The sequence below is a fragment of the Trichechus manatus genome, unplaced genomic scaffold (assembly GCF_000243295.1).
Source record: "Trichechus manatus latirostris isolate Lorelei unplaced genomic scaffold, TriManLat1.0 scaffold00058, whole genome shotgun sequence".
NCBI classification, from domain to species: Eukaryota; Metazoa; Chordata; class Mammalia; order Sirenia; family Trichechidae; genus Trichechus; species Trichechus manatus.
The window spans coordinates 2,487,159-2,511,728 of record NW_004443994.1 but is presented as its reverse complement, the minus strand read 5'-3'; the positions used below and the strand labels follow the sequence as shown (position 1 = coordinate 2,511,728).

The window sequence follows — 24,570 nt, the reverse complement described above, 5'->3', positions numbered from 1 at the left end:
TAACCAATGTCATAAAACAACATGTGTACTACTGTTTCATGAGAAACTATTTGTTCTGTAAGCCTTCACCTGAAGTACAATAAAATAAAAAAAATAAAAAATAAAAAAAAAGCACCAGTATCAAAACGAAGTGGGACTGGCATAAAGATAAACAAATAGAACAACAGAACGGAGGAAAAAGAGAGCAGAAATAGACTCACACATATATGAACAAGTGATTTTTGACAAGGTCAAAGACACTTGAGTGGAAAAAGGTACGTCTCTCAACAAATGGTGCTGGAACAATACATACCCATATTGAAAAAAATGAACTTCAACCCAGCACTATACATAAAAATAAACTAAAAATGCATTATAAAACTAAACGTAAAACCTAAAACTGTTAAGATTTCTAAAAAAAAAAAAAGGAGAATATCTTTGTCCCATTGGTTTAAACAAACATTTCTAAATATGATACAAAAAGCATGGTTCATAAAAGGAAAATTTATAAACTAGACTTCATCATCAAAATTAAGAACTTTTGCTCATGGAAAGACACTGCTATGAGAATAAAAAGACAAATTACATAATGGAAGAAAATACTTGCAATTCACATATCCCACAAAGGTACTGAATACAGCACTCAAGAATACAAACAACCCAATTTAAAAAAGGAACAAAAAGATTTGAACCGATACTTCACCAAGGAAGACATACAGATGGCAAATAAGCACATAAAAAGATGCTCAACATCATTAGCCATTAGGAAAATGCAAATTAAAACCATAATGAGACATTACTACCCATCTTTTAGAACGGCTTAAATTTAAAAACTGACCACATCACGTGGTGCAATGAAACTCTCAATATACTGCTGCTGAAAGTGTAATATGACACAATCACTTTAGAAAACAATTTGGCAGTTCTGTTAAGAAGTTAAACATACACCTACCATGATTCAGCGGTTTTTCTCTTAAGCATTTACCAAGCGGGGTGGGAGAGGAGCATGTATCCAAACAAAGACTATACACAAATTTCGTAACGGTTTGATTTGTAATAGCTTAAACCTAGAAACAACTCAAATGTTCATCAACAGGTAGGCAGATAAACAAATTATGACATATATACACACTGGAATACTACTCAACAATAAAAAGAAATGAAGTATTAAAATTCACAGTATCATGGACAAATCTAGAAATAATTATGTTAAGTAAGAGATGCTAGACTCTGTCCCTCATAAAAGAGTACATAATGTATGATTCCATTTACATAAAATTCTAGAAAAACGCAAAGAAATCTACAATGACAGAAAATAAATGAATATCTACCTGGGGAGGGTGGGAGGAGGGAAGGGTAACAAAGACTAATAAAGAAACTTTTGGGGATGATAGATGTATTCATTACACTGATTGCTTTTAACAGTCTCATGTATGAATAGACAAGTCACAAGTAAGACCTGATGATCTACTTCTGAGAAATCAGCCACTGAAAACTCTAAGGAGCACAGTTCTACTCTGACACAGATAAAGTCGCCGTGAGTACGAACTGACTAGATAGCAACTTTTTTTTGTAATTTACAAATAAGTCAAAACTTAACCAGTTGTACACTTTAAACATGGGCAGTTTGCTGTACGTCAATTATATCTCAACAAAGCTGTTTAAAAACTGGGTTTTTCAAAAATCAAGACAATACAAAGTTTACAGAAGAAACAGAAGGAAAATAGGAATATTCAGACTCAACTGAGACAAGATGGTAAACTAGCACAAGGCTCCTGGCTCCTTTTCATAAAACTAACCCTAGAGTGGCCTCAGAAAGAGAGGTTTATGGCTAACCAACAACAAAATTTATGATAAACCCCCAGCACTATAAAACAGAAGAGGGCTAGGCCCCTGAATAAGACATGGTGAGCACAGTTTTTACAGGATCTTTTATTCTCCCCTAATATTGCCCTGAACAGGTCAAAGCTCACTCATTTACCACTGTGGGGTAGGAAAAAAAAAAAAGGCCAGTACTGTTCCTGCCTGTTGGCAGGAGTAATGCAGGCAATATCAGGATGAAGTGCTAACTGGGTTGCAGTGGGGAGCATGTGCACCAAAGGTTAACAGCAAATCAGTCATTGCCTGGTAATTAGTGGGGAGGGGATAATGGAAGGAGGTAAGATCACAAAAGGATTTTGAGGTGATATATATGTTCGTGATGTTGACTGTCACTACGGGTGTATGGATATGTTAAAATTTATCGAATTGTACATTTTAAATATATGCAGCCTATTAAACATCAACTATACCTCAATAAAGAAATTAAAGAAGGAGCCCTGGTGGCACAGTGGTTAAGTGCCCAGCTGCTAATAACCAAAAGGTTAACGGTTCGAACCCACCAGGTGTTCCATGGGAAAAAGATGTGGCAGTCTGCTTCTGTAAAGATTTCAGCTTTGGAAACCCAGTTCTACTGTCCTATAGGGTCACTATGAATCAGAATCGACTCAATGGCAATGGGTTTGGTTTTCTTAAAGAAAAAGGAGAAAAAGCCTTTCTAATTCTGATTCACTTACTACAGACATGATTACATTAACCTGTATTAAAATCAAGGTTGTTCATTAAAAATTATGCTCTTCTAGAGTTAGGATATTTTAGTTCCAGTCCCAGTTCCTCTACTTAGCGATGGCAGAAAAAAGCTCTCTGAGACTCAGTTTTCTTACTTGTAAAATGAGATTAAGCTAAATGGATACATTCCTGTCTCAATAAGTATTTTATGGACCTATAAACTAGTAGCCTCTGCTTTTTACCACATTATGTCATTCCTGGAACTCTATAGCAACTCTCATTCTACAAATTAAATCACATTCTATGATGGGAGAAAATGTTTATTATAAAATAAAAACTATATACTCTTATAATTGCTTAAAATATTAAAATATAAAATACGCAGTGAAAGGAACATCGGCTGGATTTAGGCAGACCTAGTTTCAAATACCTGTTGGGCTAACTTGCTATGAAACATGGGCAAGTAACCACTTCTCTACACCTCAGTTCTTCTCATCTGTAAATAAATATAAATCAATACCTCTTAAAATTGTTCTGCGGATTAGAGAGAGAAAAAGAGAGAGATGTCAGGTATATGCCTGCCCCATTAGAGGTGCTCAATATATAGTAGCTAAAATAACTATTAATAATGAAAGTCCTCTAAATCGTAAAATCATTTGCATACTTTAGCGTTTATCGTCATACATGAAAATAATTAGCAGATTATTAACGTAAACTAAAACAACCACTACTAAGTATCACTATACATTTAAAAAGACGAGAAATTTTTAAAAGACACGAAGGTTAGGCAAGAATCTTTACTGAGTGCCCATTATCAGGCAAATAAATTAATAACTACTTTATTTCATTTGGAACCCTGGTGTCGCAGCGGTTAAGAGCTTGCCTGCTAACCAAAAAGTCGCCAGTCTGAATCCACCAGCCGCTCCTTGGAAACCCTATGGGGGCAGTTCTACTCCATCCTACAGGGTCGCTATGAGTTGGAACCGACTCAGTGGCAACATGTTTTTAGTTATTTCATTTAATGTGTGTAATAAAACAAGAAGACAGTGGGGGGACAGGGAGTGCTAGAAGGTAGAATGGAAGACATTGCTACTTTTTAGATACAGTAACCAGGGAAATGCTCCTTCATTAGGTGACATTTCAACAGGAATTTCAGTATATTTTAATTTATAATTTTTCTTTAACACAAAATATCATTGTATCATTAGCCAAAGACTTTCCTGGCCAAACTAATAAAGAAATCTGCCCTTTAAATTGGCATATCAATTAACAGAATACAAAATATTTCAAATGTAATGTTGCAAAGAAAATATAATTTCCCTGAAGAAAAGATCTAACGATTATTAACAGGAAAAAAAAAGTTTCCAACTAATATTAGGATACCTCATGAAAACTAAGTGCTTGACAGCTTTTGTTTGCTTATTTCTATAGCTCCTTGACTTAAATTATCTTTCATCATATTAAAACACGTTAACTAGCTGAAAAACTTTAAAGATGATGAAATTTGCATTATTCCAAGCAAAATGAATAAATACGTTATGAAGTAAAGCTCGTCTTTAAAAGTGTACATTTTCACATCTTTTTGACTGCTGACCTGAAAGAATAAACAGCACAATGGCTACTTCTCGAGCTGCTGAACAGACTTTAGAATCAGAAATATATCAAGGCCAGCTTTAATTATCAAATAATATGCCAGTCAAAATAGGAAAAAGTTAAAAGGACATAATTTTGGACAGCCTTCTGAATGAAAAACAAAATAATTTTCCTGCCTGCATGCATTTGGCTCCTACTATCCCACCCTCCTAAAACAATTTTTTCTTCTTAATAAAATTCTACCTGTCCTCATAAGCCAGTGTAAATTCTATCCACCTCTTCTCTAAAAGAATAGAATTCCAGAACACTTAATTGTGCTCATGAGGAATGAGGCAGTTGTTCGGACAGAACATGGGGATACTTTGTGGTTTAAAGTCAGGAAAGGTGTGCACCATACCTATTCGATCTGTATGCTGAGCAAATAATCCGAGAACCTGGACTATATGAAGAAGAATGGGACATCAGGATTAGAAGAAGACTCATTAACAACGTGCGTTATGCAGATGACACAACCTTGCTTGCTGAAAGTGAAGGGGACTTGAAGCACTTACTGATGAAGATCAAAGACCACAGTCCTCAGTATGGACTGATTACACCTCAACATTAAGAAAACAAAAATCCTCAGAACTGAACCAATAAACAACATCATGATAAATGGAGAAAAGATTGAAGGTGTCAAGGATTTCATTTTAGTTGGATCCACAGTCAACACTCATGGAAGCAGCAGTCAAGAAATCAAAAGACTTATGCATTGGGCAAGCTGCAAAAGACCTCTTTAAAGTGTTGAAAAGCAAAGATATCACCTTGAAGACTAAGATGTGCCTGACCCAAGCCACGGTATTTTCAATCGCACTCATATGCATCAGAAAGCTGGACAATGAATTAAGAAGACCAAAGAAGAATTGACGCCTTTGAATTGTGGTGCTGGTGAAGAATATTGAATATACCATGCACTGCCAAAAAAAGAACAAATCTGTTTTGAAAGAAGTACACCAGAACGCTCCTTAGAAGCAAGGATGGTAAGACTATGTCTTACATACTTTGGATATGTTGTCAGAAGAGATCAGCCCTGGAGAAGGACATCATGGTTGGAAAAGTAAAGTGTCAGCGAAAAAGAGGAAGACTCTCAATGAGATGGATTGACACTGTGGCTACAACAATGGGCTCAAGTATAACGATTGTGAGGATGGCGCAGGACCGGGCAGTGTTTTGTTCTGTGGTACACTGGGTCACTATGAGTTGGAACCGACTCAACGGCACCTAACAACCACCACCTCTCTAAAGTCTATCTTAAAGTGACCACTCCCCCTCCTCTGAAGTCCTAAAGCAACAGCTGTACAATCCATGTAGAAACTGTGTATTACCTAAATCCATGTCTTCTATTGCTGTCTGAAATCTTATTTAAAATTTGAACCTGTAACATTTTATGATGGTCTCAGCAACTGAACTTAGTTTCTAGAGCCTCACTGTTGAGTTCAGGAGTTGCTCGCCACATGGAGCTGTTTAAACTAAAGAGCTAATTCCTCGGTCACACTAGCCGTATTTCATGTGCTCAAAAGCCACATGTGGCTAGTGGCTACCATAATGGACAGTTTCCAAATGGATATAAAACATTTCTATCACCATAAGAAGTATTATTGAATGGTATTATTTTAAACGATGGAGCCCTGATGGTGCACTGGTTAAGAGCTACGGCTGCTAACCTAAAGGTCGGCAGTTCAAGTCCACCAGCCGTTCCTTGGAAACCCTATGGGCAGTTCTACTATGTCCTATAGGGTCACTATGAGTCGAAATCGACTCAACGGCAACTGTTTTTTTATTCTAAAGGGTAGTGGAAAGGTCCTTTGTAAATACTATAGTTCTTAAAATATAAAATCGTACCTGAATATGGTAGTAACTTAAACATTTGATTTAATAAAGTAGTAGTAGAGATGGCCATACAGACCAGTAGTTTAAAAACTTGAACCAAAATTATAAAATTGGAAAAATATCTCCTAATAAAAGCCAGTAAGGGCCCACATGGAAACGTATGACCACAGCTTAGAAGTGGTGGACACCAGTTGCTTTTTTATGTGCTCACTAGTTCAGAGTCACTTCCATTTATACAATGTATGCATATCACTTACATTCACCTACTTCACTAATTTATGTCATTTGCGTTGACCCTGAAAGCATGTTAGTTATAACCTCTGCTCTATGCTCTATGGACATTTATACAAACGAAAGATTTTCAAAAAAGAAATTTTCATTTACTGTCTAGCTGGCAATACCTAAATGATAAGAATTGATGGCCTTCAAGGTGACTCTTTCAAATATACATGTATTAATAATGCAGTTTTTGCAATTAAAAATAAAGTTTCTCTGGGAACCACCGAAATGAAGAGAGTATGCCTGTTTTAACTGTGTGACACTTATTACCACAATTCATTTGCTCACAATAGCAAGTAGACGTTACTGTTGTTGTTGCTTGTGCTGTCTAGTTAGTTCCAACTCATAGCGACCCTGTGTATAACAGAATGAAACACTGCCCTGTGTCCTGCGCTATTCTCATAATCGTTGCAACACTTGAGCCCACTGTTGTAGCCACTGTGTCAATCCATCTCATTGGGGTCTTCCTCTTTTTTGCTGACCCTCCACTTTACCAAGCATGATGTTGTTCTCCAGGGACTGGTCCCTTCTGATAACATGTCCAAAGCATGTGAGACGAAGCCTCTCCATCTTTGCTTCTAAGGAGAATTCTGACTGTATTTCTTCTAAGACAGATTTGTTTGTTCTTCAGGCAGTTCATGGTATATTCAATATTCTTCACCAACACCATAAATCAACAGCATCTTCTTCTTCAGTGTTTCTTATTCATTGTCCTGCTTTCATATGCATATGAGGTGGTTGAAAATACCATGGCTTTGGTCAGGTGCACCTTAGTCCTCAAAGTGATATCTTTGCTTTTTAACACTTTTAAGGCGTCTTTTGCAGATTTGCCCAACGAAATACGTCATTTGATTTCCTGACTACTGCTTCCATGGGCGATGACTGTGGATCCAACTAAAATAAAATCCTTGACAACTTCAATCTTTTCTCCATTTATCATGATACTGCTTACTGGTCCAGTTGTAAGGATTTTTGTTTTCTTTGTATTGAGGTGTGCTAAAGGAAAAACATACAACCTTAAAGCCCTAAAGGTTGATAATACTGGAACTGTGCAGGGTACTAAAAGGGATAAAAGTCAGAAGATATGAACATCTGTAAACTGTGCGAACATAAACATCTGTAAATTGGGTACGATAACTCCTCCCATTCCTAACTCAGTGTCGTTTTAATAATCAAATGAAATAATATATGTGAAAGTGCTTTAAAACTCAAAAATGACCCACAAATACAGTGTTATACTACTTGTATTTTTCAACATGGTTCTCTTTATTTTGTATGAGCTACCTTTATTTATAACCAACAACAGTTCCTTCTCTATAATTACCACTATACTATGCTGAAATAAAGAACTGTTCGGCATCCCGCCAAAACAAAGAAAACAAAAGGAAAGGTCCACCGTTTTTAAAGACTTACTAAGTGTAGAATTTTGTATAGGATTTCTATGAGGTTTCAATACAATAAAAACATACACTAGGACAGAATTTTTTAGTAAAATGCACATTCTGCTGACAGTGGAGTGCAAAGGTTTCCATGGCAACAAAATGTAAATTCAATTATGCCAAGCAATAAGCAACAACTGGACAGTTATTTTAATTTACACATCAAAGCTCAAGCATGTTCAATTACAGAGTTGATATTTATTAATATTCAGAAATAAATTACTATGAATCTGTTTCTCTAGTATTAAAATGTGCAGGACCATTTTGAACTCTGAATATAAATAATCTTAGTTCAAATTTATAAAAAGTCCAAAAGCCTCTGATGTGATGAAAGGATCTGTACTGTCCCATAAAATCTACTGAACTGTGATATAACTCGATATTCATTAATATGATTTAAAACATCTATGCAATAAAAACTGCTATAACGCACAATTTTTTTGCTTGACAAACAACATACTAGATTCTTAAATGAAAGCCCAATACTAGAAATTGATCATATATCAATTTATAATTTTTTAAATCACGTAATCTCAGTATACAGTTATTTTAAATTAAGATAATCATGAAAATATCCACATCTTTCATTTATCTTCATTGTCCCTTCTGTAAAGCAAAGGAGGAAACAAAAAAAAAAACCAACCCAAAACATTAACCTATGAACTATGATCAGTTCTTAAAGTCTTTTATGCCCAATTTAGGCTAGTCTATCAACCATACAACTTAAGTATTAAAACAAAAATGAAGTACTGTAATCTTAAAATTTAAACCTGAAAGAAGGGTTTACTAAGGGCTGACTATCTACTAGACACTTTACATACATCATTATTTTTATACTTAAAACAGCCCTTTGAGCCAGAAATTGCCCCCATTTTTATTAAAAAAACTTGCTTTGATAATGGACCACAACTACCACAGCTTCCATCAGACTGAATCCAGCACAACTAGATGGTGCCAGGCTACCACCACCAACTGCTCTGATAGGCATCACAATAGAGGGTCCCAAGCAGAGCTGGAGAAAAATGTAGAACAAAACTGAAACTCACAAAAAAAGATCAGACTTAATGGTCTGACAGAGACTGGAGAAACCCTGAGAGTATGGTCCCCGGACACTCTTTTAACTCACTACTGAAGTCACTCCTGAGGTTCACCCTTCAGCTAAAGATTAGACAGGCCCATAAAACAAACAATAATACACATAGTTCAACCATGTATACGACACTAAATGGGCACACCAGCCCAGGGGCAAGGACAAGAAGGCAGGAGGAAACAGGAAAGCTAGGCGAATGGAAATGGGGAACCAAAGGTTGAGAAGGGGAGAGTGCTGACACATCATGGGGTTGGCAAGCAACGTCACAAAACAATATGTGTATTAATTGTTTAATGAGAAACTAATTTGCCCTGTAAATCTTCATCTAAAGCACCATTAAAGAAAAATTGCTTTTGAAACTTAACAATCCACACGAGAACAGTATAATAGCCTGTTGCCGTCGAGTCGATTCAGACTCACAGAGACCCTACAGGACAGAGCAGAACTGCCCTAATATATGCCAGAAAAGGACTTTAAACCTAGGTTCATATGATTCCAAAATGTGAATTATCTACTAGACCAACAATTTTGACTAGACCTTGAAATTACTGATCAGTAAAATTTCTGAAAAGTAATTTAGTGGACATATATAAAATCACTGATATTTTATTTAGGATATTACTATTTATTACGCTCATCATTTCTTAAAGGAGAGTACACTTTAACATCAAAGATGGGAGAGATGCGTGGAGGGAGGGAGGGAAGCAGGCGGACAGGCAGGCAAGAATGGCAAAATTTCAGAATGGACGGCAATCCATCTATTTATAAGTTGGCAACTTTATGTCACTATATACAGAATACATACTCACACCATCTTATCCTTATTGTGAAAATATCATCATTAACAGCACTGATCCATGACCCAGTGGTTGCAAAATGCTTAAGGAATAAGTATCTTCAATGAGGCTTCCTTACTTTTAGGAACCAAACTGATAATGCATCAACACTTGATATGGTCAAATATCTTTATTAATAAAACAGGTACTCCTAATTGATACAGGCTCATTAACAGAGAAAACAATCTTCTCTCCTCCTCCAGGACATTAGACAGTTTTTAGTGATTTAGCAAAAAAATAAGCTTTACTATTTACAACTAAAACTGTTGTCTGTCTAAGCAGGATTGGTCCTATTAAATATAGGTTCTTTTATTTACTAAAAGAACCCTGGCAGTGCAGTGGTTAAAGCACTTGACTGCTAACCAAAAGGTCAGCAGTTTGAAACCACCAACGGCTCTGCAGGAGAAAGATGTGGCAATCTGCTGCAGTAAAGATTTACAGCCTTAGCAAGGTCATGGAAGCTTCACAAACACATCCAAACTCCCTAAGGGGCTGAATTACTGGGCTGAGGGCTAGGGACCATGGTCTCAGGGGACATCTAGCTCAACTGGCATAACAGTTTATAAAGAAAATGTTCTACATCCTACTTTGGTGAGTAGTGCCTGGGGTCTTAACAGCTTGTGAGTGGCCATCTAAGATACTCCACTGGTGCCACCCTCTCTGGAGCAAGGGAAAATGAAGAAAACCAAAGACACAAGAGAAAGATTAGTCCAAACGGCTAATGGACCACAACTACCACAGCCTCCACCAGACTGAGTGCAGCACTACTAGATGGTGCCAGGCTACCACCATCAACTGCTCTGACAGGCATCACAATAGAGGGTCCCAGACAGAGCTGGAGAAAAATGTAGAACAAAATCCAAACTCACAAAAAAAGATCAGACTTAATGGTCTGACAGAGACTGGAGAAACCCCGAGAGTATGGCCCTCGGATACTCTTTTAACTCAGTACTGAATGAAGTCACTCCTGAGGTTCACTCTTCAGCCAAAGATTAGAGAGGCCCATAAAACAAAACAAGACTAAATGGGCACATCATCCCAGGGGTAAGGACAAAAAGGCAGAGGGAACACGGAAGCTGGTAATGGGGAACCCAAGGTCAAGAAGGGGAGAGTGTTGACACATCATGGGGTTGGCAATCAATGTCACAAAACAATACGTGTATTCAGTGTTTAATGAGAAACTAATTTGCTCTGTAAGCCTCTTCTAAAGCACTAAAGCGCACACACACACACACACACACACACACACACACACACACACACACACAGAGATTTACAGCCTTCGAAACTCGATGGGGTCACTATCAGTCAGAATCGACAGCAGTGAGATTGGTTTTTTATTTACTAAACACCTGATCAATTTGGCAATGCAATTTAAGAAGAATCTGGGGGAGTAGAACTGCTCTTCCTTAAAGGTAAAAGAAAATTTGGAGTTTCTAGGGCAAGTAAGGATTAGGGTAGTGGTGGTCCTCTGGCCGGCTCTTCTGTCCTCACCTTTATGCCTGTTCTTTAACCTCCTTCCTCCTTATTTCCTATTGTTGTTGTTGCTGTTAGCTGCCATTGACTCAGCCTGACTCATGGTGACCCCAGGCACAACTGAACCACTGTGATTCATAAGGTTCTCATTGCCTAATTTCCAGAAGTAGATTGCCAGGCCTTTCTTCCTAGTCCATCTTAGCCTAAAGCTCTACTGAAATCTGTTTAGCATCACAACAACATGCAAACCTCCAATGACAGACAGGTAGTGGTTGCTCATGAAGTGTGTAAGCTGGGAATCGAACCCAAGTCTCCACAGGGAAGGCAAGAAATCTCCCACTGAATCATGAATGCCCTCAGCAGTTGTACTTAGTCTAAATAAAAAAAAAAAAGAGACTCGAGGTAGAGATAGAATATCAAGACATTATAATCATTCAAATGGCAATGAAGGCCCAAACTTGGGCAGAGGCAAAGTAATGAATGAATTCAAGATGCATAAATGGTAGAATCAACTGAAATGGATGAAATAGTAGTCAAAAGTGACCAGCAGATTTCTAGCCTGGACAACCAGGGAAGAAAAACCTTTAGGAATAAAGAGAAGTTAGGTTTGGCAGATTACAGAATAAAAAGAATCTTTTGATTTATTTATTTATGCATGTCAATCATAAACCATATGCCAGGTGTTAGGGATATAAAGATGAGTAAGTCCTAGTTCTGTCTTCAGAGCAGAAACTGCAAAACTGGGAAATAGGCTAATTTGCCAGTGGACCAAAGGACCAATTCACTAAATTTATTCATCAAAAATTTAAGGAATATTTTCTTGATTATATGATATTCATATAGTCATATACTCAATGAATATATTATTCTTAGCAGAATTTTAAGGAGTGCCCAATTTGTCAAAAAGTCTTTCAGGAAGAAATAATCAGTATTAACATTCTTAAAATTACAAACAGCATATGCAAAGATACCAAACCTGTTGGCGTCAAGTCAATTCCAACTCATGGTGACGCTACAGGACAGAGTAGAACTGCTCCGTAAGGTTTCCAAAGATGTAATCGTTACAGACGCAAACCGCCACATCGTTCTTCCATGGAGTGGCTGGTGGGTTCAAATCGCTGATCTTTTGGTTAGCAGTTGAGCACTTAACCACTGCACCACAAGGGCTCCCTTTACAAAGATACCAAGGTGGACTGATAAGGGCCAGATGATGGACGTTTTAATAGCTTTCACTCTATGATCAATGGGAAGTCACTAAAAGGGTTTAAGCAGGAAAAGTGCTTCCTCAAGTGCTTCTTAGAGAACAGTCCCTATCCCCATCTCATAGGAGGGCCCCTGAAGCCATGTTGGTATGAAAGAACCCCATCTTTCCATAGTTGACTGAAAGAGTGAGGCCAATCAGATTTTCTCATCCAAGTATTTAGAAACGTGGCACAGAACAAGTGAGTCAGTTAGCTATGGGTACAGGATTTGCAGGGTTGATGTAAACCAAAGAGTTAGGAGTGCCACCAGGGGCCACACATCAGGAGAACAGAGAACAGTATACAGAGAAAATATAAAGCAGCTTTAAGCAAGCCTCAAGATGAAGAGATGCGTGAACACGTAGCCCTAAAGAGAAAGCAAGCCTCCAGTTTTCTGTTTAGTACTCATGGGCAGCTAGCTATCCTTTGGTTAAATGAGATGTCCTTGCAGCTTTCTAATAAAATGTAATTTTTCCCCCATTTTTGCTTAAGCTAATTTGAATGGGTTTCTATTCCCTGCAACCCTGATAGAACAAAATGATTAATTCTAGGGGTTAATCTGAAGGATAAATTAGAAGAGAAACAGACTAGGAAACAGGTGGAACAGTTAACTATGAAAGGAGTTAGCAAAAGAAAGGAGTCGTGGCAAATGGCAGATATAATGAAAGAAAAGTAACCAATATTGTACAGTGTTCACAAAGCTTAAAAAAGGGATTTTCAGGAAAATGAAGCAGTGTCAATTGCCTCTGAAGACTGGCAAAGGGAACTGATGCCTTTAAGAGAATATTTTTAACAGAATAATTGAGGCAGAAGTTGGATTTAAATCAGTTAAATACATGGTAAAAGTAGAGGCAACTAAGAAATTTCTTTAAACAAGTATGAGGATGCACAGAAAAATCTGAGGGGATAACAGTATCAAAGAAAGAATACACTAAAAATAGGAAAGTTGTGAACGTATCTTTAGGTAAAGGAGAAGAAGTAGGGAGAATGAAAGCCTCATTCTGCAAGGGAGTGAGGCGTGATATTCCAAAGAAAGCAGAAGTCCAGGAAAGTACAGCCTTAGCAAGGTGAAACAATTCTTCCTTAAACATGGGTAAACAAAAAGATTAAAGAATGACTAAAACTCCAAGAAAGTTTAAAGTAAAAAGTTGAGAAAATTCACATGGTTGAATACCATGTACTCATGTAGAGAAAGTGATTAGGTGAGCGACTTGCTGAGAACAAAGGAGCAACGGTAGGTTGGACTTACAGAAAATATAGAAGGTTTGATTGAACTATGGGGAATATGATAGGAAGCTAAGAAGAGGTAAATCAAGAATCATCTCTTATTGATTCAAGGATTCAAGGGATGAAACAAAACACAGAAGAACCACAAACTGTGACTCTAAGGGAAAAATCAACTAATGATCTAAACCAAACCAACCCACTGCCATCGAGTTGATTCCGACTCACAGCAACCCTACAGAGCAGAGCAGAACTGCCCTACAGGGTTTGCAAGGAACAGCTGGTAGATTCAAACTGCTGACCTTTTGCTCAGCAGCAGAGCTCTTAACTACTGCGCCACAAAGGACTAATGATCTAGTAAGGATAAATTCACAGTTCATTATATAACCTAGCATGATGTAACGTTAACTTCTATTTGTCAAAATTAATCAAGTAAGGCTATTCAGAAATGTTTCTCTCCTAAAAGCCGAAAAATGTGGCAATATGTTAAATTTATATTATAAAAATATTCTATATTTCAAAATATTTTAAATATTAAAAAATGATAACTCAGATCTTTATTCTATATTCAAAAACTAACTTCAAATGGATTGAGGACTTAAATGTAAAAAATAAAACTTCAAAACTGTTGGCAGAAAATATCTTTTAGACTCAGGGTAGGAAACAATTTCTTATGCAAGGCACAAAAACCAATTATGGTAACAGAAAAGACCGATAACCTTGACTTCATTAAAATAAAGAATTTTTTTCATCAAAAGATAGCTTAGTGATGACAAAAACTACATTTAGGACTCCAGATTTGTAAATACCAGTAAATTGTGCAAGAGAGGAATAATATCTGTTTTAGATCTAATATTAAATCTGATTAACTCCAGCACTTTATTGACAAGCTGTACAAATACCTGAATACCTGACTCACATAATCCCGTACCTGGAATAGAATGGTCTTCAAACATAATAATAATATTATTTTTATAATATGACAAATCATTTAGCTTCTAATCTAAGGTATTTATTATTATCAAGTCCACTACTTTCAGGTCTTCCTGTTCTTCTCTTTTTATAGACAGTATTTCTGAGCATAATGTTGAACAAATTTAAATTTTATGAGACTGTTAAAATCTGAATGTGATAATAGGGCTAGTTTCAAAAAATTTTTTAAATTAAGAAAATCTAGACATTAAGAAAATCTAGATATTTCCCAATAGTGTGTTTTACCCATTCAAAATTTTAAAGCTTTTAACTAAGATTTCAACTTTGCTGTCAAGTTTTAACTCTGCTGTATATTAAAAGTTAATCATAATAAATGTCATGTGGTTTTGTTATTCTCTGGTTAAAACTGGTTTCTGAAATAACAGAATACAGATGTGACAATTATTCAATACAGCACATTTTACTAGGAAAATGATGCAGAATTAACTGTTATAATCAAATATCATAAATGCTTATGGAAGTAACACTTCATCCTTTGCAAACTACTTCTCTACTCTTCCCATCTATTTAAAAGGAGACATAGGTGAACGGCATGAAAATTTACCATCATATCAAGTTTCAAAACTAAAAAGAAGAGAGCCCAAGGAATCAGATGCCAAGCCCTGGAGTGAAGAGACAATGCCTAAGAGATGCTCCTACGTCTATTTCAACACGGACCATATGTTTGAGAGGTGGGAGTTGTAGGAGACTTGAACTACCCATATACTATGCTAATGAGAGATAATAGGAAAACATGATTCACTTTAGACCCATCATTTTGTAACACTAGTTTTTACAGACTTTTACCTAGGGGTGGAAAATAATTTAATGGTATGGCTCTACTCAATGAAGGAAGTATATTTATGTCCCACAAATTATAATCTTTCCAGTATTTTGAAAGAGTAGCAATCACCAAATCTAAGCTGAATAACCACAATGTATCAACGTATTGTTCAAGAGTTGTTGCTATGTATCATTACTATCTATTACTAAATCCATACTGTCCTCTTTACTTTTCTTAACTGTATCTCAAAGCACAGTCTCAAAACCAAAATATTTTGAGACAAAAAAGTCAATAAAGCTAGTTAGCTCTACTCATCTAGAACCAGTAACACAGAAATTTTAATCGATAGCTTTTTCCACCTTAAATCTCTCTGAGCCTCATTTTCCTTCAAAATTCTAATTTAAAAAATGAGATAAAGAGAAAGAAAAGAGGAAATGGACTCAAACGCCAAGTATCCTGTAAGTTGGATAACCTTGTCAGTTATATTTGAGTGATGCTCCATAGACTGCTATACTCAAAAGATAAGCTTTACTAGTTTCATGAAGAAACGAAATAATACAATGTTTGAACAGATGGGCATACTTGGTGAAGCAAATTTTATCACGATTTATCTGAAAAGCTGATACAAATAATGTTCTCAAGATTTTAATAACCATGATAAAGTCAAACGAGCAGCTTTTCTTTTGTGTTTTTCTGCATTTTCCCAATTTTCTGTAATGAATGTGTACTACATTTATAATTTGGAAAAAAACTGTAATAAAGTATCTCTTACTCATCTTGCCTACCTTTTCATATTCCCCCAACCCACCCACCACCAAAATCTTAATCCTCCTGTTATGGACTGAATTGTGTCCCCCCAAAACGTGTCAACTTGGCTAGGCTATGATTTCCAGTATTATGTGGTTGTCCTCCATTTTGTGATCTGATGTAATTATCCTATGTGTTATAAATCCTGACCTCTATGATGTTAATGAGGCAGGACTAGAGGCAGTTAAATTAATGAGGCAGGACACAATCTACAGGATTAGGTTGTAACTTGAGTCAATCTCTTTTGAGATATAAAAGAGAGAAGAGAGGAGAGAGGGGCCTCATTACCACCAAGAAAGAAGAGCCAGGAATAGAGTGCGTCCTTTGGACCCAGGGTCCCTGCACTGAGAAGCTCCTAGACTAGGGAAAGACTGATGACAATGACTTTCTCCCAGAGCCAACAGAGAAAGAAAGCCTTCCCCTGGAGCTGGTGCTCTGAATTCAGACTTCTAGCCTCATAAACTATGAGAGAAAAAAATTGTTCGTTAAAGCCATCCACCTGTGGTATTTGTTATAGTAACACTAGATAACTAAGACACCTTCCAACTCTACTCCTTTCACTGAGATCTTCCACTTTCTAGTATCACTGCAAAATTAGACATCACCTCCTAATTTCCCATTAAATGGGTAAAATACCAGTGTGTTATATATAGTAAGTGTAACACAACCACTGCAGAAATCTCCTTCATGTTTTTCCAGGGAATATTTAGAAAGAAGGAATTAAAATGCAAATTAAAGAAAAATAAGTCATTTTTATGGAAAATGATTATAATCAACTTCTCTTAAAACAGTCCATAGATATCCCTCATCCTAGGTGACAAATGCAGCCTTCTCATCAATGCACTGAGCAACTACTAAGTGCCAAACACATTGCTAGGTTGGACATGAGCTTAAAATTTTAAATAAACGGTCATCTTATTAACAGTCTACAGAAAAATGCTAAATCTTTTGAAAGGTTCTTGGCAAACATGACACCTTTCATCAGAAAGAATAATTGTTAAATGAAGAAAGTCTGCAAGAAAGTTATTTGTACTGTTATTCTCTGTAGAAAATTATACCTTATTTCCAGTACTGCTACATTACAGACTACCAAACAGAATGTGGAAATCATTTTTTTCCTGTTACAGAGGGATCTAACAGGTAATATAAAGTGTGTATTACAATAAACTCTGGTTAATTACATTTTTAGTCAATTTTTATAAAGTGTACACAACTATAATATTGAAATGGAAAACATTTAGGAATCCACAGAACTGTGGCAGTTTAAAGAATCATGTTGTGATGAATATAAGACCTGGGTTCAAACTTAGACTTACAGTGTGACCATGAGCAATTTATTTAATATTCTGAACTTAAGTTTCCTGATCTGTAAAATGGAATAACACTCATCCAACTGGATTATTCTGAAGAACAATAAGGTATATAGGGTACCTAGTACACAGTCTGATATGCAGCAAGTAATCAACAAATGTTATTTGTATTCTCTTCGAGTTCTTGAAAGTGAAAATCTTATGTCATCTTTCTATCCTCCAATATAGCTGTTGTAGATACTTAACAAATGTTTGTTGAAATTAACCCCTATAATTCAAGACTACCTCAATCTTCCATTTGAGCAAGTCACCTCTGCCTAAGTAAATTCTACAGGGAATGAAATTTAAGATTCCAGCCTAACACTTTATTAGACATTTTGATGAAGACGACGAATTTCCAATAATCAACATGGTAACCTTATTAGTATGCTACTCAATATCTGGTTCAGCATTCTACAAAACTACTATTTTAGCTAACATTTTTCATTCAGAGATCCTTTATAGCTTTCATTAATCCAGTTTTCCTTGGAAATAAACTTTATTTCTTTGGCCTCACAAAGGCATCTAAGTTTTCCACTACACTTCAAATAAACAATAAAGGAAATACTACACAACAAATTAGTTATGAAATGATTACAAACTGCCAATTGAGTGTACATTTTTAAACCACCTATTTTTACTACAGCAAATATTCTTCCTTACATTCTGAAACTTCTAATCAAAGTTTCTATGCACTTTATTAGTGCTTCCTTGTTCCTTCTTGCTAAATTACCAGCAAGAATTGGAAACACTACTCCATTAGAAAATTACAGTAACTAACAAGGCAAAGTACTGCAGTTTCAGGTTTTCTTGGTTTGTCTTTCTACAATTAAAGGTTATTAATAAGCCAATTCCATCTTAGTAGTAAAGTATTCCAAATTCTGCGGTATGGTCCTTAAAATAAAATTTGAAAAATAAAACATTTTGCATATACAATGTTTCTACATAAGCATCAATTTCATAAAAATTTGGTTATAATATGTAACTTTGAGATTGATACAAGTATATTTCTGACACAAGATATGGCAAAGTAACCATTTTAAACAATTAAACACATTTTAAAACTTGCCACATGGCCTTACTATTTAAATACTTAAAATACGTATGGTAGAGAAGTATTAGACATTTCAATCTAAATGAATTCAAACAATTTAGAAGCTTTTGAAATCTGATTTTAAAAAAAAGTTTAATAGCTATTGGTTATGCTATACTAGGTTCATGAACAAACAAAATAATAAAATGTTTGAATAGATGCGCATGCTTGGTGAAACAACGTTTATCACTACCTAAGGAACTGATGTAATACTCAATATTTTAACAAACGGTAAAGTCAAATAGAATAACTTTTATTAGAACTGGGAGTCAAATAAATCAAGAAAAATGCAACCTATAAGGTAATACACAAGAACTATTATTTTTCAGGAGGAGGTTATAATTTAGTTTATATAGAAGCCTAACTTTAGATGAGGTGTTCCCCTCCTTGGGTCTCATTTTAAAATCTTCATATTTAAATTTTATTTCTCTGACTTGTTTCCTTGTTATTGCCAAAACTGACTTTATTAAAAGACCCTAAATGTTATATTTTAATATACAATGTATTTTCAATCCCAGTTTCTAAATAAGAGTATTTTATGCCAACTTTCTAAAAAATATAAATAAAGATGCCAAACACTTCATAATTTTAAAGCTACTCTATTCAAATAAAAAAATGCTCCTATCATTTTAATGACTTTTTTTCAGTCAGAACCAAAAAGTATGCTTTTCATGTTTCAAGACTAGGCAATGTATTTTCAATATGCCTTAAACCATCCTCATTTTAAAAGCTTTTGTATATTTAATAAAAAAAAATTTCATTTATTCAGCAAATGGAGCATACTGTAATATCTACTTATAAGAGACTAACAGTAATTAAAATACTATATAGCAACATTTTCCATGATATAAAATCCAGCTCTGCATTTCAAAAGGGTTTCAAATCTGCAAGACTGCATTGGTGTACGCTGAAATCTCATTTTTGTAGAGGAAATACCAAGTATTATAGCACTGCCTTTCAAGGTTCCATCTGACTACACAATAAACCAAACTTATGTACGAATCTATCAAAAAATACATTTGAAGACAAGAAATTTAGAACCAGTTGCAATACTTAATTTTGACATCATCAAGAATCAACCCCTCAGTTTCTAGATTCAGTCCTTTCAAAAAAATTAACAGCCCAGCCCAGCCCACAAAAAGAAATGAGTAGGCACGCTTTTTTCCCCCCCTTCTTTGTTAATTCCTGTCTCCAATCTTGGAGTACTTAAAAGATGACTATATCAGAACAAGTCAAAATAAGTTAAAAAAAAAAGCATGACGTCTTAATTCAAACGTAAACATCTCTGGAACACTCCAAAGTGATGAAAAATAAACCCGCCAGGGCAGCTTGAGTCCCCGCGTACATCACAGAAATCTAAAAACAAAAATCGTGCCTACATCAAATATTTAGCTAAAAATGGGAAAGAATAATACTGCTACTCAATACGGACGTAGCTAATTAAGGGATCTATTTTGTTCTCATCTTGTGCAGGCATGTGGTGCCCAATGTTTTCCCTCGTTGACTGCTTTCTCATTCGTAAACAACTTCTATAGCTCTTTCTCGGGTGTTGAAATGGGAGGGAAAATGAACGTCTGAAAAGCATCAGCTGAGCTTCCGGATCCGAGCAGGGGGTAGTCGAGAAAGAGACCATACAGCTATCACTTGGTTAGAAAAAAAAAGAATAATAGGTAGCCCTTAAATTAGAAGAAAGGCAGTCCGTCACCTGATGAAGGTCGATGAAGTGAAACAAGCATTCGGTGAGACTCCTTTTTAGAAAACTTGTTCTGGGGGCTGGAAGTTATGGGGGCGCTCTTTGTGCGGAGTCTGAGGGGAAGGGGAGGGACGAGAAAACAGCTTGGGAGTCATTCAAAGGAGTTTAAGGAGCTAAGTACGGGGGGGGATGTCGGGGCCCGGCCCCGCAGGCGAAGGGAGGGGGCGGCCAGGGCATTCGCGGGCGGCTGACATCGAGGGAGGGGGCGGTGAGCTGACCGCTCCCGGGACGGGGCGAGAGCAGACTCGGCCGGCAGGCAGCGGCAGAGATGGGGTCCCCTCTGGTAGGTAGAATCAAATTAAAGCGGCGGCAGGCCGGGGCTCTGGCGGGGGAAACGGGTTCGGCTCCCAAAGGAAGCGGCTCCCGAGTGACATCCCCGAGTTTCCGCACTTAGCGGGCCAGGGGCGCGGCGGCCGCAGGGCTTCCCTCGGCCCCCGACTCCGCGCCAGACTTTCTCCCTCTCTCCTCTGCCGGCGCCTCCCACCCGGGCCGCGGCCCTTACCTGCAGCTCTGTAAGCAGAATCTCCCCTCGCTCGGGGTTGGACGCCATTGCGTTCCGCTCTGGACTCCGCACCTGGACGCGGTCGTCGCTGGCGAAGGGAGAAGGCGGGACGGGAGCCGGGGGGCGGGGGGGAGGGAGGGTGAGGAACGGGGAGAGAAAGAAAAAAACTAGGAATTCATGGAGGCGCTGCCCCTGCGAGAGGCGCGGATTATTTCGTCCGGTTCATCGGAGAGCAGTGGGGAGCGAGGGCACTCTTAGCAGGCTCCCCCTCGCTGCCGGCCTGCCGCTGCCGCCCGCGCCAGACTCAGCTCCGCTCAATCGCTCCCTCTGGGCGACGCCAGGAGCTGCCTCAAGCCTTCGGTGCGGGGCGCTGCGGCCGCAACTGCAGCTCCTCCTGTCGCACCATTTGGCTGTCACCGCGTCGCAAAAGCGGCCTCACTTGGCGGCTCCCAGGACACGTGATGGCCGCGGCCACCGCCTCTCGCCTGGCGGGGGATGTCGGGCGGTGCGGACCCCGAGGGCGGGAGAGGCGAGAGGGGTGGGGCGACGTCCCCCACCGGGCTTTGCGGCGGGGGCAGCCATTGGACCCGGCCCGGGTGAAAAAGAGGGGAAAGGACTGAGCCTGCGTCTCTGGGGAGGCGGGAAGAGGAAGAAAACATACGCCACGCCCACTTTTCCTGCTGTGTTTTAACGGCCTCACGATGAACGCTAGAACTCTGGAGCGCAAATGCTTGTTTTTTGCGATGCCACCTTTTTCTTTCTCTTGCCAAAGTTTGGGCCTGTCTTAGATGGGCTCCTGTCTAGTCCCACAACCCAAAGAGCTTAGGGGCTCAAACCTGATGCAGTATCTGCATCCTGTCATCCCAAGCTATTAGTCTTCGCCTATTGCTCGCCCCAACTCCCAGCGCGCCTTCCCGACCAGCAAGGTGCACAGCTGTCTAAACTGGAGTATAGTCCGTACTTTTCAAGAAATATAAACGGCTCGCAATCCCCTGGTAACTTTTAATGCACAGCCTTTAAGATGCCTTTTCCTCCAGCACTAAACTACTGTGGTTTGGGCTGAAGAACTTTACTGCGGTCAGAATTTAATTAGCTGGCTGCTTGAATTGTTTTAATTGAATTTGGGGATGGAGGGTTTGTGAAGGGGGCTGGGATCAGTCCTGTGAATGGAAAAGAGCCAACTTTTCTTGGTGTAATAAACAGCCAAGCTAACAGTCTACTTAGTAACATAGAGCTAAGCAGTGTAAGTTTAGATTTAAAAAATGACACTATAGTATTCAGGAATATCAAAATATTTAACAGGTCACTTTTCTCTGAACTGTGAATGAGTATTCTAGGCAACCACCTATTCTTTGATTATTTGAACCTGATGTACTTTGGCTTTGTTAAAAGCTATTTGGAGAAGGTCGTAGGGTATTCAGGTAGATAGCTACACGAGGAAGGGCGTTAGTGGTATACTTGAATGTACTTGTATCCCATCTAAGATCTTTTGGGCGATGCTAACTAAGACTTCCTGTTTATGTTTTGTCTCCTGAAGTCTTATGCATTAATTCAACAAACATGTATTTATTGAAAGTATAGAGTTTTGTGACCACATTTTCTAAACTCCAACTTATATGTGATAAGGAGTTTTTCTGATGTGTGCTTCAAACGTTTTACAAGTATTAGGTGTTTAATGAATTGCCTTTGTTAAAAATGATAATTAAAATATATGAAATAACACTTGGAAAAGCCGGGATATAATTATACTCTGGTAACTAAGAGCTGGGCAGTTTTCTAGGCCCTGAAGTTACAATCATGATTGAGAGTCCTTGTCACTGAAGTAACTGGGGAGTCCTTTGGGTAAATAGATTCGTGCCCCAACAACTATAAAGCAATTTTAAATGGTAGGCAGAAGTGTTAGGGGAATACCGCATGCAGATGTATTTTGCTTATTTTTATCCTGCCTACCTCCATGGGTGGCTCAAATTGTTTGAGCTCAGCTACTAATCAAAAGGTTAGAGATTTGCATCCACCCAGTGGCACCACAGAAGAAAGGCCTGGATATCTACTTCCGAAAGATTACAGCCATTGAAAACTCTATGGGGTGCACTTCTATTCTGACACACATGAGATTGCCATAAATTGGAATTAATTTTTTTTGTTTGTTTTACTCCAGAAGGGATTTGAGATGGCTGACATACACACCTCATTGCCACTGAGTCGATTCCAACTCATAGCAATGCTATAATAGGTGCTTAATAATGGTGAGATTAAAAATCAGGAGTCAGTGAGAATTTCTTGCTAAAAATAAATTTAGATATAAGAAAATGTTCACATTTCAGCACAATGGAATTTTAAAATTACAAAGAGACAATGTCTAGTCTAGCTGTTTTATTATAGGTAGAAAAAAAATAAGCCAGAGTTTGATTAACTAATTAAAAGGACGGTCACATTATTAATTAGTGGCAGAGATGGAGACTAGAACCTAAGTCTCTTGATTGCCAATCACCTGCTTGTTTTAACCTATTCATGCTGCTTGAAGGACAACTTTACGATAGAATCCTTATTTAAATTGAACTTAAAGCATAATAGTTCCTCCAAAATTTTATCATAGAAAAAGACTTCAAACTTAGATATTTCTATTGCTAAAACAAGTATAGAAGATAATTTTATATATTGCATATAAATATAAGCAACAAATATAAACAGATTTAAAAGATAAAGGAATTGTTTCTGAGATTAGTTATCCTGGGGAAAGTAGCACAACACAAAAGGGAGGTAGACACAATATAGAAACTGCTTGATAATCTGAAAAATGTGTTAATTTTAATTGGTAAATTTAATTTAATTGGTAACTAAGAGCTACTACTACTACTGGTAGTAGTTCTGGCTCTCCTTTGGGATTCTCTTACTTTGATTACCATTAATTCATTACTACCCAGCTCACAGTCTCTGGGGAGGGGAGAGTGGAGGAAGTAATAGATCATGGATTATACTTATCAAACTGAGGCATACTTGAAAAAGTTTTAATGGAAACCCATATCATGTTGATTCAGATGAGTTGTATTCAACCCTTATTTACAAATGTTTTTAGGGGATCATAAGTATAGTTCACCTCAAGTTATTTTTAATTTATATTAGCAATAAAGAAAATAAGTTTTGTTTATTTTTTAAGTGTCTGTTTAAGAAGCTAAAGACCTTAAAAGTATCTGGATTATATCTCTAGTCATGCAGATACTTTTTAAAAAGTTTCATAGACATTTTAAAGGTCTCTAAGGAGTAGAAATGACCAAACATATAGAAATAATTTAGATATGAGAGAAAATATTCACATTTTAGCATGATGGAATCTTAGAACTGGAAGAGACTAGAGTTTAACAAAAATAGATACAAAGTGTTGTCTTCCCTTTTCCTAAGATGGAATACATTACAGGAAAAATCCTAGTACAGCTGCCTTTCACTGTGTATTTTCAGTTTTCTGTGCTGTTGGTGAGAAACAGACGTTCAGGTATTTAAATGATATTGATCCTCTTTCCCTGAGATCCCATGTGAAATGAGCAAAGAACTGGAAAGGGTCAGAAACCTTTACTTTGTGAGTCATACTGTTTTTATTGCCTTGCATTGTTTATTTCCCTTCTGGTCTTTCTTTATACTCAATAAAACTTTTTTTTTTTTTTTTTAATTCCAGCTTGTCCCTACAGTATTATGGAGAATTGAGGGAAGGCTCGTTGTTATTATTGTTTTGTGGTTGTTGA

General features: G+C 37.4%; 1 protein-coding gene across 2 annotated transcripts in view; it reads right to left on the bottom strand.

Annotated features, from left to right (window-relative positions):
* PKN2 (protein kinase N2) overlaps positions 1-20,947 on the bottom strand; it is a 178,065-nt gene extending 157,118 nt beyond the window's left edge. For both annotated transcript variants that reach the window (XM_023733358.1, XM_023733359.1), the window contains exon 1: positions 20,834-20,947. In XM_023733358.1, coding sequence (XP_023589126.1) covers positions 20,834-20,881 — 48 coding nt within the window. In that variant the 5' untranslated portion in view covers positions 20,882-20,947. The remainder of the gene's footprint in view (positions 1-20,833) is intronic.
* Positions 20,948-24,570: the final 3,623 nt, after the last annotated feature.